Source organism: Plecotus auritus (genome assembly GCF_963455305.1).
Source record: "Plecotus auritus genome assembly, chromosome: 7".
Classification (NCBI taxonomy): Eukaryota; Metazoa; Chordata; class Mammalia; order Chiroptera; family Vespertilionidae; genus Plecotus; species Plecotus auritus.
In genome coordinates this window covers 110,197,748-110,214,542 of record NC_137774.1, presented here as the reverse complement: position 1 = coordinate 110,214,542, position 16,795 = coordinate 110,197,748, and the positions used below count along the sequence as shown (strand labels likewise).

At 38.7% G+C, this 16,795-nt stretch overlaps 1 protein-coding gene across 1 annotated transcript in view; it reads right to left on the bottom strand.

The window, feature by feature from the left end:
- TMEM232 (transmembrane protein 232) overlaps positions 1 to 16,795 on the bottom strand; it is a 203,828-nt gene that overhangs the window by 141,521 nt on the left and 45,512 nt on the right. Inside the window, exons 7-9 of the mRNA XM_080682694.1 lie at positions 11,067 to 11,166; positions 9,283 to 9,449; positions 262 to 416 (exon numbers count right to left, since the gene is read on the bottom strand). Coding sequence (XP_080538820.1) covers positions 262 to 416; positions 9,283 to 9,449; positions 11,067 to 11,166 — 422 coding nt within the window. The remainder of the gene's footprint in view (positions 1 to 261; positions 417 to 9,282; positions 9,450 to 11,066; positions 11,167 to 16,795) is intronic.

The window sequence follows — 16,795 nt, the reverse complement described above, 5'->3', positions numbered from 1 at the left end:
ATGTTTTAAATATGGGAATTAATTTATTATAATAGATTTCATTAAATAAAGATAAACTGTAATACATGCATGGTTATACAGCCCCCCTCCAAAAAATAGGAACAATTTATTGATGAACTGAACTAATGCAAAATATATAAATTGCCCTTGTCTTTGGAACTCAGATTATAAATTTTTTTCATAGTCAACTAAGGTGTGATTAACATTTAAACACAAAGGTTTCTCCATGAGTTATTTTGGATTTATATGATCCCTCTTTACCAGCATTTCTTTTGAAGCTGTGTTTTATGAAAGGTGAGATGTTCAAGCACGTTATTCAAATGAGGACTATTTTTCTGAACACAAGTCCAGACAGCAACACAGTGCCAGAGCAGATTGTTAACTTCATAGCTTTTCTGATTGTCTTGTAAATATTCCTGAAATTAAAATACAAAATTACATGGGGAAAGAGTTCTTTGACTTGAATAAACATAAAATAAATTGTAAATATGTAAGTGAGAATGCATATTTTCTTACACCTCATGCTTCACCAAACGGAACAATTTTGCAAGTTAACCTGAACATACTGTCTTAATATTGTTCATATTCAAAGACATTAAGTCTATAGTACAACAAAATTAATTAAGGAAAAATTATTAGACACAATCATGCTTCTTAGACTCTATATTAGCTGTCCATGACACCCAAGGAGGAGGGACAGGGGAAAGTCTGAACAACAATCAACCAACAAATAAGGTTTTAAAATGTGGATTTCTACTTTATGGACCAAAATACATGCCTAGCTGGACACAGTCAATGTCTGCAACGTATTTTAAAAGCCTACAAATTCAGAATACAAATAGGCTGTTTTTAGTTTGTTTTTTCTTAGAGTGCTAACAGTTTTATAGATTGAATTGGTCTATTAAAGTAATTGGTATAAAGAAACCTGACTTCATTGTTAGATAACAATAACATAGCATTCTCATTGAATTTCTGTCAACAGTAAAGATTCAAATACACAACCTATGGTATGTACTCAAATTGCTAACTTAGCTAATATTTTACTCTTTTATGCTCAAAAGAAACCCTTAAAGAGACTACTTGTTTCCAAAGGAATTTAGAATGCTCACTTGTCATATAAAAGCCAGGACTATAATTTAAAGAAAAATTTCTTAAGATAGAAGGCCAGAAGTTCATACATAAATGCTAAGCTAAGACATGTTAAGTTCTAGTAGGCTGTTTAAGTCCCGCAGATGTGTACTGATTAGCTTCATGTCAGGAACTCAGACAGTGGAGAAAAAGGCACAGTGAGATAAAGTCTTTGCACTCTGCTACTTACTCTTGGGAACAATCATTCAGAGAAACAAATAGAAACAAGTCATTGTTTACAATGTAAAAACATTCCACAGAAACGCTTTATTTTAAAACAATGTAAGACATCAGACTGAGACATACTGACTGTAGTAAATGCATTATTTTTTATCCAAGTAACTCAATTTCCTGCTTTGCTGTTCAGCCCACCCAAAAAATGGAACCCATAAAAATGAAGTTCTTGCACAAATTGTTCTAGATGTCTCAGCCGTGAAGCCTGATGGTCTCATGTAGCAAACTTATTCAGAATCAGTATGTAAGTAGATATATTTTGAAATGTGTAGTGGGCTTGACTAATTAATTTAAAACACTTTTTTCCCCATAATGTACACTGTATGGCTACACAGACTATTCAGTTAGGTTAAAAGATCTTGTTAACAAACATATGCAACATCACCAGAGAAAATTCCCCAAAGCCTTTGGGAAAGAAAATATTAGGATTTTGGACAATGAACAAGATTTAAGTTTTATTTCCAGTTTTATATGATACCATTTTTACTCATCATTGAAAAAGAATGAAAGCAGACTCTGATGTCTGGAACTGATTTGACATCAATATAATTACAAGCTGCTCTGACACTCACAACCAGGTCATTTTGTTTCTTGTTGGATGTAAACTCACAGAACATCAAATTTAGACAGTGGTACTTTGAGAACATGATACATGAACAAACAAAACTACTTGACGAAGTTTTCCTACGCATAAACAAAAGTCACTGTGCCACCCTCAAAATAGAATTGTCCCTACTTTCTGGCAGCATCAAATCTTTATAGCTTCCTCCAGTCACCCAAACAAAGTCCAAATCCTGTAACAGTCATTCCAACACTCTTACTAAAATATCCTGTGGTTCCTTAGCCATGTGTTCTCTCTCTGCAACAAAAAACAAACCCATTTTGCTTAAAATGCATGTGCAGTCCTGATGGTCTTTGGGTGAAGGGCATTGGCATAATCAAGAGCAAATGATGAATTTGCTACACCTGTGAATTTTCCAGGTAAGTAAGTGAGGCTGATTTATCCTTGTGCGTTTTATACATTTTAAGTATTTGCATGGAAATCTTGCTGAAGTTTCTTCCCTGTGTGTTTTCTTTTAAAAAATACATAAATTTGCCAAACTTGAATAAATGAGTATAATAATGCTGATTATGTGATTTAATGCAATCATCATGTATATCATCAGCGTAACAAACCAAAGCTATTTGGTGGCATAGAGTTCTTTGCCTTTACACTAAATCAGTCTTACTCAGTGTGGTTAGCAGATAAGTGCCATCTGCAAACTGTTAACTGGAGTACAAAAATAAAGAATACACACTGAGAAACTTATAACAAGTTGACAGAGTTAATTTTATAAATTTTGCCTAATAGAAAAAAATTATGCTTGCATTTTCATGTTTTTATTTTTGGTAATTCATTATTATTGTAGTTTACAAAACTACCAGTCTATGACAGTTTGGAAACTAACAAAAAATGTTAAGAGGCATATTTTACCCTAGTTTGAAAAGCACTGAACACTGCATTAAATGACTTCCAAAGAACTTTTTCTTTTTCCCCTTCCCTCCCTCCCTTCTTTTTTTTTTTTTTTTTGGCTTTATGACCACTTCCTATAGTTCTTTCATCTCCCCCCTTAATGTCCTGTCCAGCTTTGGACTACATTGCTTTGCAAACTGGCCCCTGTGCAGAGAGGGTGGGAGAGACCTAAGAATGAGGCAGACCACTCCAGATTGGAGGTGGCAGGTTTAATAAGCAAGGCAACTTACCAAGCTTGTCTTACAGAGCCACCAGAAGAGTAGATCACATCCACCCACCAGAATCTTAAAATTTATATAGAGGTCTTAACTGGGTTCAGTCATGTATACCATCCAGATGGTCTGAACAACACATTGCTTTGTCAAGGTCACGTCCTTGAAAAGTGCTCCCATTGTGGGAACAGTGAGGAGAATATACATTTCAAGGACAGAGGAGAGGTGAAGAGCTCTGATTGCCCAGGGTCAACTGGAGGTCAAGTCCTCTAGATTTCCTCCAACAGTGGCTATCAGTGTCAGTTTGTACAATGCCTACTTTAGGGCACCCACCTAAAAAAGTATTGTTAATTTTATGTTGGCTGAGAATTCAAAGGGCCACATCAGCTTAAATTCTATGAAAATTTGAGTACACAAGCTCTGAGAGTCTGACCAAGTTCTCTTTTATAACAGAAACTAGAAGCCCAATGCACGAATTCATGCCCAGGTGGGGTTCCTTGGCCTGGCTGGCAATCTGGGCCCATTGGGGCCGTCTCACCCAGTCCCAATCAGGGCTGGCCAGGGGGAGGGACCATGGGAGGTTGGCCAGCTGCAGGCGGGAGGTTGGCTGTGGGAGCACACTGACCACCAGGGGGTAGCTCCTGTGTTGAGCATCTGCCTCCTGGTGGTCAGAGCATGTTATAGCGACCAGTCGACCAGTCATTTGGTCGACCAGTCATAATGGTCGCTTAGGCTTTTATATATAAAAGCCTGGGCTCTATTTTGGCTGCTCAGAGACAGCTTCTTTAGTCCATCCTTGTTTTCAGCCATTTTGGGATGGTTGACATTGCCCTGAAAGGACCTCTCAATACAAATGTGTTGCTTGGACAGTAGGACATGAATCACAGGATAATGCTCCTCATTTTAAAGAACCTGTGTCTCAGGCTAACCCAATTCCTAGTAACCATTTCCAATTACAGTACAGCACAAAATGTTCCAAATTTAGAGAATACCTTTGGCATACCAGGTACTTAAAACAGTAAGGATGAGATTGCTAATCACATTTTAACGTAAACTCTGCATGTTTCCTAGCTTTCAGAAAACTATCTGTACTTTAGGACAGCTGCAACTATTCTGTAAAGAGTCTATAGCATTTTAATTGAGATTGAATCTAACTTCTCCAAAGAGCTATGTTATTATCATGTGACAACTAGCAAATTCAGCTTTGTTAGTGAGCAAAGGACAGAGTGAGAACTCAATCCAGTGGTCTGGCTCTGCAATACTCAGAACTAATTAAAGTGTACCATTTGTCAAAGTCAGTGGGAACCCTGTGTCTGTATCAGCTTAAAAGGATACTGAAAGGAGAAATGGGTTCCAGCAGCAGGGAAAAAAAATGTCCTATTCTTAAATAGAGCCAACACCCATTTTGTGAGTGTCCTAATGTGTATATCCTACAGAATTCTTTTTCCCCCAGAAATTTTATAGCAACACTTTGGAAACAAATTAAATAATTATGCTTATACTCCAATGCTTATAAATATATTAAAAATATTTTACAGTGGCCAAAATATGCTCTCATGGACCTTTTAGCATTATTAAAGGATAAGGGCTATAGAAATAAATCCACAAATCCTCTACTAAAGTATAATAATAATAAAGAGGGGAGAGAGAATGAATACAAGTATATCTTTTATATTCTCCTATTTAATGAATAAATACTCAACTGAACTGGAGAGGCTGCCTTAGGTTAATAATGGAGAAATGAGCTGAAACTGGAGCACAACATTAAATGATGCAGTCAAGCACTGAATCAGTTAGCTCAACCAGCAATGTTAGCAGCACTGTGGCTACACTACCTTTTAAATTCTTTATATTAAAAGGTAATGGGAGGAGAAAACGGAGAGCAAGAAATCTGATAGGCTAAAACCTGTTTTAATCTCTTCACAGAATTACACCTATAGTGCTGACATAGAGCATAGAAAAAGGTTGGAACTGTGCCCTTAGTTCCAAAAAATTGAAAAGGGCACAGAAAATTAGGGATTGGTCCCACTCTAAGGAGATACATTTTTTTTGATGTGTTGACATTTTGACCCTTCCAATTCAAGCCAAGCTGTACAGCAGTCAGCTTCCATTTCCTGGTGCACCAAGAGTGGTTGATTATCAGAGAAGCAGAATCCACATTGAAGGTTGCTTATCTCATAACCAGAACACTCATGTCCTGAAGATCTCACAGTATCCTATTTGTTTAAAAGAAACACACTCAGATCACTACATTAAGTTAAGCACAATTTACTACATTCTTAAGCACATTTAGTCAGTATAATCATGTCCTTAGATGAAAATTATTATATTTAATAATCATTGTTTATACTTGCATGACAATAATTTACAAGGCACATGCTTTTTGCAATTTTCACAATAACCCTATAGATTAGTTAGGGCAAATATGATGATGATGACAGTGATGGTGATGTCTTTTTGTTTTGGAAAGTCAGTAATAAAAATCAATTTTACTTCATAAGTTACATGTCTCAAAAGTGATGATTATAATAAGCAGCTCTGAGAATGTTAAGAATGTTGCATACATCATTTTTAAGTAGAGTTGGTATGTAATATTATATTAGTCATGTTACTTTCAGGTGTACAATACAGTAATTGGATGTTTTTATAGTACTTGACAATGTGAGGTGACACCTTTTTTAAAGATATGCAAATGAGATTTGGAGAGCTGAATGGGCCTCCTCTGGATCACACAGCCAGTTGGTGAGCAGGTTTTCCCTCTTCATAATCAATGCTCTTTCTGTTGCTCAATATCATAGGTTATATATTTATTGTAAAACATTTTTAAACTTAAAAACAAAGTCCCTTTTATGCATGCAGCAATTTGTGTTCATTAGCAATTAAAACAAAAAAGTTCAGATTTCTCAGTATGTGTTGCTCTTTATATAAATGGTTCACCAAGTAATGAGCAAGAAAGAAAACACTAAAGCCTAGAAAAATTAAAAATAGGTGTGCTTAAATGTTTTTCCTTATACACTTAAATTTTAGGTAGTTTTAGAAAGGGCTCAATGGAAAGATGGGAGAACTGTGAGGTAACTTATAGATAAAACTATTTAAAAAGCTAATCTTCCTTAAATTTTCTTAGTTGTTTCAACTTGAATTATATTAAATGTATTTTTTCCATTTTAAGAAAAACAATTCAAATAGAAAAACTATCTATATAAAAGCCTAAGTGACCATTCAACCATCCGACCGGTAGCTATGACACACAATGACCACCGGGGGCAGACACTCTGACCAGTAGTTATGATGCGCACTCACCAGCAGGGGGAAGACACTCAACACAGGAGCTGCTGAGCTGCGGTGACTTGGTAGCTGCAGTTCTCGGGTGACACACCCAGAACCAGAGAGGAGGGAGCCCGATTTTGGGGTGCATCACCCGAGTACTGCCCTCTCGCAATCCGGGACCCCTCAGGGGATGTCAGAGAGCCAGTTTCGGCCCAATCCCCACAGGCCATGCTAAGGGACCCCAATGGTGCATGGGACTGGGACTCTAGTTTTTTATATTTTTATTAGAGGCCCAGTGCACAAATTTGTGCATGGGTGGGGTCCAGCCAGCCTGCCCCAATGGGGGCCCATTGGGCCGGTCAGCAGAAGGGAGGGGCCGCGGGTGGTTGGCCAGCCCTACCCCCAATCAGGGTCATGAACTCCTTTAGCTTTTTCTTGTCTGTGAAGCTCTTTATCAGGCCTTCAATTCTAAATGAGCTTTGCTGGGTAGAGAAGAGCATGGCAAGAAATATTCAAAGTGACAAAGAACAAGGACCTGCAACTAGGGTAACCTTCATTTTGAAAGGATGTGGCTGCTCGGGGGGCTGAGGGTTCAGTCTCCATGAAACTCGGGTCAGTCTTTGCATCAGGCAAGTGGAATCGCTGAGGCCTATTTGAGAGTCACCAAGGCTGGGAGCGTGATCTCAGAACAGTTAAAAACACATTCGTGAAGGGATGTTAGGCTTCTCTTTCATCAAAAAGCCCACGTGTCTGTGCTACACCGACAGGTTGCTTTAACAATGAAGTCTCCATCCACAAGCCCACCCACCTCCAGGAGCTGGCAGAAGGTTGAAACTGGCCATGTAGATGAGGCCAATGCCAGGTAACCTGGCAGGTGTCAGCAGCTCGGCCGTCTGAGCCCCAGGCACAGGGAGACAGGCTCTGACATCACCACCACATGGAGGATTTGACAGCATCAGCAGCAGCTCCAGAGCTTGTTGCTATTTTGTTTTATTTTTATCTTCTTTTCCCTTTAAACCTCTCCAGGTTACATGCATTCGAGAGAGGAGCAGCCTTTGCAGCCTCCTCGGCAGAGAGCACGCCTTTGATCTAGGTTCACATGCAGCCGGACAGAGTCCTGTTTAAAAACATGTGTGGGTCTTGCATTATTTGCACTATTACCAATAAAGAGGGTTTTAGATTCTGGCACATAAATATGTTTCCTGCTTATCCATGAGGGCAGAAGACTGAGTACAGCCACAGGCACAGCCACAGTTCTTCACTCACTCACAGGCCTCCATCCAAGGGCAGCAATGCAGGCCCTTTGCACATGGAGGTGGCTGGGGAGCAGGGTCAGGCAGCAAACACAGAACACAGCCATCTGCGGCCCTGTTTTTCCCATACCTTCTGTCTTAGTCCCGATCTTTCTGCTCGGGGTCTTTAGTGTCTTCCTCAGGAGGCTGTGGGACATGATGTTTATCAGACTCTGTCAGCACAGGGGGTCCTGAATCAGTCTCCCTTTGGCATTGTGGTGGTGGGGGAGGACAGCATGAAGGTGCAAACACAACCCATGCAGACTCCTTGTTGAGCACCTTCTGTATACCTTCTGAATACCTGGTGGGCATCTCCCCTCAGAAAGGGTGCCGACAGCTCAGTTGCATGCTCCCTCTAGGCGGGCAGCCTGAGGGAGGGGCTGTGGGAGGTTGGTGGGAGCCAATACAGCCGGATCAGGCTGGTTGGCTGCTGCAGTGTGCGTCATAGCCACCAGTCGTTCCAGTTGTTCTGGTCATTCTGCCATTATGGTCACTGGGCTTTTATATATATACTAGAAGCCTGATGCACGAAGATTCATGCAAGAATGGGCCTCCCTTCCCCTGGCTGCCAGCAGCACCTTCGCTGGGGCCAGAGCTGCCTTTCCGCCTTCCCACGCTGCCCAGAGGCCCGGAGTGGCTGGGGCCATGCGGGAATGCCTGCGTCATCACCACGGCGATGACACAAGCGTCCCGGCCTGCCCCTGGCCACTCAGTGCCTGCATATGCAAATTAACCCACCAGCTTTGTTTGGTTAATTTGCATAATCTCTCCTGATTGTCTTATGGGCATCGTGAAGGTACAGTCAATTTGCATTTTACTCTTTTATTAGTATAGATAGAAACTATAAAATCATAAATATATACAACAACAAAAAAATAAAATAAAAGAATCAAGGTTTTACAGTGTTTACTGCTTTCTTTTGGAATATATGCAAGAAAAAGAAATAAAGACATCATCAACCCCAGAGATTGAAATGTGTCATTTGACATACATCATCCCATGAAGTATATAAACAATTACATGGCTCACTGTAGTTCTGCTTGTATAATACATTTGCATAAGCGTTTATTACATACCTAGGAATTATATAAGTGGGACAGCTAATTTTCTCTAATGTTAATGACTAATATCTGAGTTGGAAATGGAAAGGAGGTTTTTCATATCTAGGGATTATTTTAATTTTTCAATTTTGAACTACTTAAATTTTTTTGGTTGATTTTAATAGCACATTAAATGTTATTACATATGAATTATGGAAGCATAAAAATATTACACTTGTTCTCATTAATAGACTGCACTTTATACACTTTCCTTTTAATAAAAATGTAATATCTTAAAATGTTCATTTATGTGTCAAACTAAATTATGTTGCAATTTTCATTTAAACAGCTGAGATGGACTCTATAAGGAAAAAAGGCTTATGACGTTACTCTATTTAAAGTAGTAGTGGTGCAGCATATTGATGCCCCACTACTAATCCCATTAACTACTCCTCTGGTGAGATGAATTTAGTGTCTTTGCTGTTCCCTCCTCCCCCCAGCTAAACTCAATTCAGAAATGCTTACTAAACTTGCAAGCACAAATATTTAATCATAGTAATCTTAATTTGATTCATCGTGCACTAGTATAGACTCACCAAATGAGAATCTGTGCCCTCCTCCTGATTCTTGTTTTCCACATGGCTAAAAATTGAGTCAGATGGTAATTCTCTTTTACATATAATTTCCATGGTTTTCAGAATAAATTGCACACTTGAAAAAATGTTTGGATACATATAATATGAGTCTCCAGAGAAAGAAAGTGCTATTGTAAGAATAAAAATTTGTGAGAAATATTTCATTAATATCTTGTATAGTGTTTCATTTGTCTTTTAGTTATTAAAGGATAATTAAATTCCGTACTTCAATGCTGAAACTGCTGTACAATTCCCCATGCAGATTTATAATGTTAGGTATTCCCCCTTGTGGTGTAATAGAAAACTACAAGGTAAATAATTCATACATGAAAGTTTATATGGTGGAATGCCCAATTAAGAATAGTTACTTCCCACCTGGGTTGAGCACTGACCTTTGAACCAGGAGGTCACAGTTCAATTCCCAGTTAGGGCATATGCCTGGATTGCAGGCTCAATCCCCAGTAGGAGGCAGTCGATCAATGATTCTCATCATTGGTGTTTCTAGCTCTCTCTCTCTCCCTCTCCCTTCCTCTCTGAAATCAATAAAAAACATATTTTAAAAAAAGAATAGTTACTGCACAATGCTTGGAAACTTTCAGCTGATAAGACATAAAGTTATAATAGATACTATATTTATAATGAATACTTTAAAATTGTAATACTAGAAACAAACTAATGTCATTGCTTTTAACTCAACATTCTCCATGTTTATTCCTTTTCAAGATGTTATTACTTTTTAAAGTATATATTTTAAGTATAGCAACAATTATGTCATTTAACATAAGACTATATGATATTTAACAGAACCATCTTTATGGTGTTTCTCTCTATATAAACTTTTAGACTATCTCTGAGTTTCAGTTCATTGACAGAGTGGAAAAATTCATAATAACCAATCTTTTACTAGATTGCTATATGTATAGGTGGCATCTACTAATAGCCTTTGGTAGGATGACTAGACACTTAGCATATTAGGCTTTTATTATATAGGATCCTTCCTTTAATTCCTTACAGTGTTCAACATAGTGATTCTTCACATATTCAGATGATGGTGACAAGTAAATTTTGAAGACTTACTTGAATAAAACATAAAGTTCTCACTTGAGCCTGTTATTGTGGATATATCCCAAGAAAGCCAATATCTTTGTTTCATATAAAGATAAAATCTCCAAATTTTGCCCTCTTATCAAATACTGTTAAGTACAGCCTTACTTAGGCTATATCTCTGTTTTCAACAACAGAGATATAGCCTATTAATCAACATGTAAAACTTAGGGTTCCTCTTCAATTCCTCGCTTTCCTTTATATATTGCCTAGATCCAACTGATCACTTAAGTCCAGTGTCTTTTTAAGACTACTTTACTGTATCCTATTCTCATTTTAATTGTATCTCTTGCCTATACTGATGTCATAGCTAATTGACCTCCATATCCACTCTCTCCTTACTCCAGTCCAGCTCCCCCTTCACCACTAGGGTTACCTTATTAAAATATGAATTTAACTTCCTTACAATCTAGAGTAGTGACTACTACATATGAGGAAACTGAGTCAGACAAGGTGGTAGAAATAGTTAAGTAGAAAAGTTAAAACCATGCAACCTGGTCCAAAAACTGTGCTCTTCACTACTCTACCCATCATCTGTCCTGAAATAGAAAACACAGCTTATTCTCTTTATAGTGATAGCCTGAGCTTCTCAAAATATAACATAAAACATTTGTAAGTGTAGAAAATAAGAGATAGTCTACCGTATAAAAATGGTTGAAGTCTAAGTAAGTGTTCTTTAAAACTTTCTAGGTGACCATACAGGAAATATATAAAAAGTCTTAAGGAGATCAAATAGCCAATCTGTCAAAAGAGAAACAAAAAAGCATTTTTGTGTTGCATCAATAAATATTTAAAAACCATAAAGAAAATAAACCATTTTCTTATTACATTGGCTTTTGATGGAACAATTTCAAACTCTTGAGATTGTATGCTTTTGAAATAATTCTAAAACACTTATATCAAGGTTGAAATACTGGTTCAGCCAAAAGCACATTTATAAATCATCTCTACATTACATATAATGACCAATACTGAATGATATTTTGTTCTGTGTCTTTTAGAACAGTATTTTTCAAATTGCAAGCCATGCCCTTTAAGTGAGTCACGAAATCAATTGAGAGGGAATTTTTAAATAAAATAAAATACCATAGTACATTGCACAGTTCCTTTTTTCACTTATATATAAGTATGTTTTAATGTGTGTGCTGGATTGCAATGCAAAACATATTTCTCCCTATGGGTCTCAGTCAAAACAGTTTAAAAACACTGTTTTAGGTAGTTCGAGAAATAGTCTGCCTGTTCATAGTATTCTGTACTAAGATTCCCATTTCCTCATGAAAAAAAGTATCATATATCATATATGTGTGTGTGTGTGTGTGTGTGTGTGTGTGTGTGTGTGTGTGTGTATAAAGAGCCAGGGTCCATAACGTCCAAAACAACCAAAGGCTCGACTGAACACCAGAAGTCAGTCCTGCAGTCAGTGCTGGGTCACCATGGCGACACAGCACTGACTGCCGCGTTGAAGGCACCTCAGCGACCCAGCAATGACTGCTGAGGGGGCTGCGTTCAGGCATGGACAGAGGCTGGGAGAGAAAAGCAGGGTCTGATCGTAGCCACCATGGCAGTCAGTGCTGGGTCAGCGTGGTGGAAGTCAGTCCTGCAGTCAGTGAAATTAGGGTCAATTAATATTAAGTGAACATAGGGTCAATTAATATCTCTTTGAGAGGAGTGGAGAATATAAAGTACAGTGTAGAGCAATTTACTTATATTATTTCACATAAAACTCTTTTCAACTAAGATATTTTCCTTTATTTAAAATGTATCTTTCAGGGGAGAAAAATGGCGGCGGAATAGACAGACGTGTTCCGAGCCTTGTCCCGGAGCAGAAAGAAAGAACAGCTGAGGGTCGCACTAGGAGTGTTTGTTGGCAAGTTGGGGGACAGCTGAACTCCAGAAGAAGGTGGGAGAATGCTAGACGGGGTTCCCCTGACCTGGCAGCTCCCACTGCGGCTGGGTCCCCTCCCGGAGCTGCGGGCTTGGACGAGGAGTCGCCGCCATCTGGAACCGGAAAGTGGAGCTTATCGGAAGCCTGAGAATCCACAACTGCGGCACCCACGGAACAGCTGCGAGCCCCAGAACAACGCTCCCCAATTGGCGCAAACACACGGGTTCAGAGGAGCTCTACACTCCACCACGGAAAGGTCAGATTTCGCCTAGGATAAGGTGAGGTCTCTGGTCCCAGCGCGAGAGAGGAACGCGCATTTTGCGGGAGCTGGAGGACCAGGAAAGTCTGTGCCTAGAAATATCGGTGGCTGCTGGGGTTGGCGTGATCTGTGAATGTGGAAGGGGGTCCTCAGAGCTGCTAACAGAAGGGCTCTCTAAAAAGCAACCCATTTTGATCTGAAGTGCAGGGACACCCTAAGAATTTCAGGGGTGTGCTAGACTTACGCGCAGCCACGGAGTGCGCACACTTGGGCTTTTTCCTCTTGAAATTCTTGCTTCTGATTACTAAGCCCAATTCATAGGTTCACCCAGTTGGGGACACCCTGGGAGACTGCAGGGGAAAGTTGTTTTTCTGGAACCTGGGGATCGGAGCGGGGAGTGACCATCGGAGAGCCAGCTCTGAGGCAGCCCACTCCCACAAACCGGTAATGAGTGCCACAGGGAAAGAAGGCTCTAACACTCCCTAGAGAGGCCATAGATAAACCCGGAAGTCAATCCAGAAACACTGCCACCCAGGGGCTGAATCACAAATTGACTCTTCTGTAATCAAAAATAAAGGAATACGAATTAAGACACACCGCCTGCTTAAAATCAGGACTGGCTTACATCACTGAAGAGCAGTGGAACGCAGGGAACTGCAATACTGTCCGGACTGAGAAACAGGCGTGCCAAACAGAACAACAGAGGAAGTGAATGACCTTCACTACTCCATATTTTATTTTTATTTTTTATTTTTTTATTTTCATTTTTTGCATCTTTTACTCAAGAAACTAATTTTTTTCCTCACTTGATTTTACCTTTTTAATTATTACATTTTTATTTTCAATCCGTATTATTACTACTGCTATTTTATCTTTCTTTTTTTTTTTAAGTGTCATTTTATTTTCTCTTCATTTTGTTTTGGGATTAATGTTCTACATTCTATTTTTATCTTTCCTTTAGCATCATTTTACTCTATCTCAAATCTACCTTTATGCCATCACTCTCTTCCTCACTTTTCCCTTTTCAGTGTCCTGTTTATTTTACCCCTTTCCTGCTTTAGATTTTCCCTATTCTTTCTGTTTACACCCTTTTAAAATTTCACCCTACTTATATATCTAATCTCCAATCCCCTGCTCCAAGTCCATATACACCTCTCTCTTCGCTGTCTTAACTATCCAAAAAATTGTTTTTCTCTCTGTCCTTTTGTTGTTGTTCGTTTGAATGTAGATTATATCGAATTTTTATGCTTTTTTGTGAGATTGTTTTGCTTATTCTTCTTTTGTTTATTTTTTTGTTTGTTTAGTGCTTCTGTTTTCCCTTGCCTCACTCAATATTAGTTGGTGTTGTAGTTTGTATTAATCCCCAGGTACTTGTTGCTGGCATTTGCTGGGATAAGTGATTGTTCTATTGGAGTTTTATCCCCAATATATATAGTCTGTTTCCCTTTCTTTCTTAGTCTCTTTCTTGTCTCTCTTACTTTTTTTCTTCTTTTTTTCCCTTATCCCAATTTCATTTTGACACCCCTTTTTTTTTCTTCTTCTTTCTTTCTTTTTCCTCTTCTTCTTTCTCTACTATCCCCTAATTGGCCTTTCTCTGGTGGTCACCTTTATTGGAGGTTATTAATATCGTGAATACATTTCTGTTCAGTGCCTTGTGTGTTGTACCTGGTAGTGCTGTATTTTGTGCCATTAAATCGACGCAGGAGAGAGAGAACTACATAACCAGACACCCAGAGAAGAGAGACCATGGGGAGACAAAGACACAGCCCGCATATGAAAGAAAAGCAGGCATCACCAGAAAAGGAAGTAAACGAAATGGAAGCAAGCAACCTTCCAGAAAAAGAATTCAGAGAAATGGTCATAAGGTGGCTGAAAAGAATGGAAGACAAATTTGACAATATGAGCAAGAACCAAGAGGAAATGAAGAAGAACCAAGAAGAAATGAAAAATGACATCGCTGCTGTAAAGAACTCAATAGAAAGCATCAAGAGTAGACTAGAAGAAGCAGAGGACCGCATCAGTGAGCTAGAAGACAAGATGGGAAAAAATACCCAAGTAGAGCAACTTCTAGAAAAAAAAATTAAAAGGCAGGAGGAGAGCCTAAGGGAACTTTGGGACAACACGAAACAAAACAACATCCGCATAATAGGGGTTCCAGAAGGAAAGGAAGCTGAGCAAGGAATAGAAAACCTATTTGAAGAAATAATGACAGAAAATTTCCCTGATATAGAGAAGAAAAAACCCACACAAATCCAAGAAGCTCACAGAGTCCCAAGCAAAATGAACCCCAAAAGACCGACGCCAAGGCACATTATAATTAAATTGGCAAACACCAACGACAAAGTAAGAATCTTAAAAGCGGCCAGAGAGAGACAGAAAGTTACATACAAAGGAACCCCCATCAGACTAGCAACTGATTTCTCAACAGAAACTCATCAGGCCAGAAGGGAATGGAATGAAATATACAAAGTCATGCAAAGGAAGGGTCTGAATCCAAGAATACTGTACCCAGCAAGGCTGTCAATCAAAATTGAAGGTGAAATCAGGAGCTTCACAGACAAAAAAGGACTAAGGGAATTTATTACACCAAACCAGCAATGCAAGAAATGCTAAAGGGTCTGCTGTAAAAAAAAAAAAAGGAAATAGGAAGCGAAGAAGGAACACAGGTGTAAAGAATAGGAATGGCGACAAATAAGTACCTATCAATAATAACTTTAAATGTAAACGGATTAAATGCCCCAATCAAAAGACATAGGATAATGGATTGGATAAGAAAACATGACCCATATATCTGCTGTCTACAAGAAACCCACCTCAGAAAAAAAAACGCACACAGACTGAGGGTGAAGGGATGGAAAAAGGTTTTCCAGGCAAATGGAACTGAAAAAAAAGCTGGGGTACCAATACTTATATCTGACAAATTAGATCTCAAACTGAAGGACATAACAAGAGATAAGGAAGGCCACTTCATAATACTAAAGGGAGCAATCCAACAAGAAGAAATAACTCTGGTAAACATATATGCACCCAATACAGGAGCACCCAAATACATAAAAAAACTCCTGGAGGATATCAACGGAGAGATTGACAGCAATACAATCATAGTAGGAGACTTCAATACCCCACTTTCACCATTGGACAAATCCTCTAAACAAAAAATCAGCAAAGAAACATCAATCCTAAATGACTCACTAGACCAGATGGAATTAATTGACATCTTCAGAACATTTCACCCTAAAGCCACAGAATATACAGTCTTCTCAAGTGCACATGGGTCATTTTCAAAGATAGACCATATGTTGGGACATAGGCAAAGTCTCTTCAAATTCAAGAAGATAGAAATCATATCAAGCATCTTCTCAGACCACAGTGGCATAAAACTGGAAATCAACTACAATAAAAACAACTAAAGAAATCAAACACATGGAGACTAAACAGCATACTATTAAACCATGACTGGGTTACCAGAGAGATCAAAGAAGAAATAAAAAACATCATGACAACAAATGACAATGAAAACACTACAATCCAAAATCTATGGGACACAGCGAAAGCAGTCTTGAGAGGGAAGTTCATAGCTCTACAAGCCTACTGCAAAAAACAAGAAACAGGGGTAATAAATTACCTAACCCAACAACTCAAAGAGTTAGAAAAAGAGCAACAAGAAAAGCCCAGTGTAAGCAGAAGGAAGGAAATAATAAAGATCAGAGCACAGATAAACGACATAGAGACCAAAGAAACAATACAAAAGATCAACAAAACCAAGAGCTGGTTCTTTGAAAGGATAAACAAGATTGATGAACCTCTAGCCAGGCTCACCAAGAAGCAAAGAGAGAGGACCCAAATAAACAAAATCAGAAATGAAAGAGGTGAAATAACAACAGATCCCGCCGAAATACAAAGGATTGTTAAAAAATACTACGAACAACTCTATTACAACAAACTGGACAACCTGGAGGAAATGGACATATTCCTAGAAAAATATAACCTTCCAAAACTCAATCAGGAAGAATCTAAACAGCTCAATATGCCAGTAACTATGGAAGAAATTGAAGCAGTCATCAAAGAGCTTCCGGCAAACAAAAGCCCGGGGCCAGACGGCTTCACAGGAGAGTTTTACCAAACATTCAAGGAAGAACTAAAACCTATCCTCCTCAGACTATTCCAAAAAATTCAAGAGGAAGGAACACTTCCAAGCTCCTTCTATGAAGCCAGCATCACCCTAA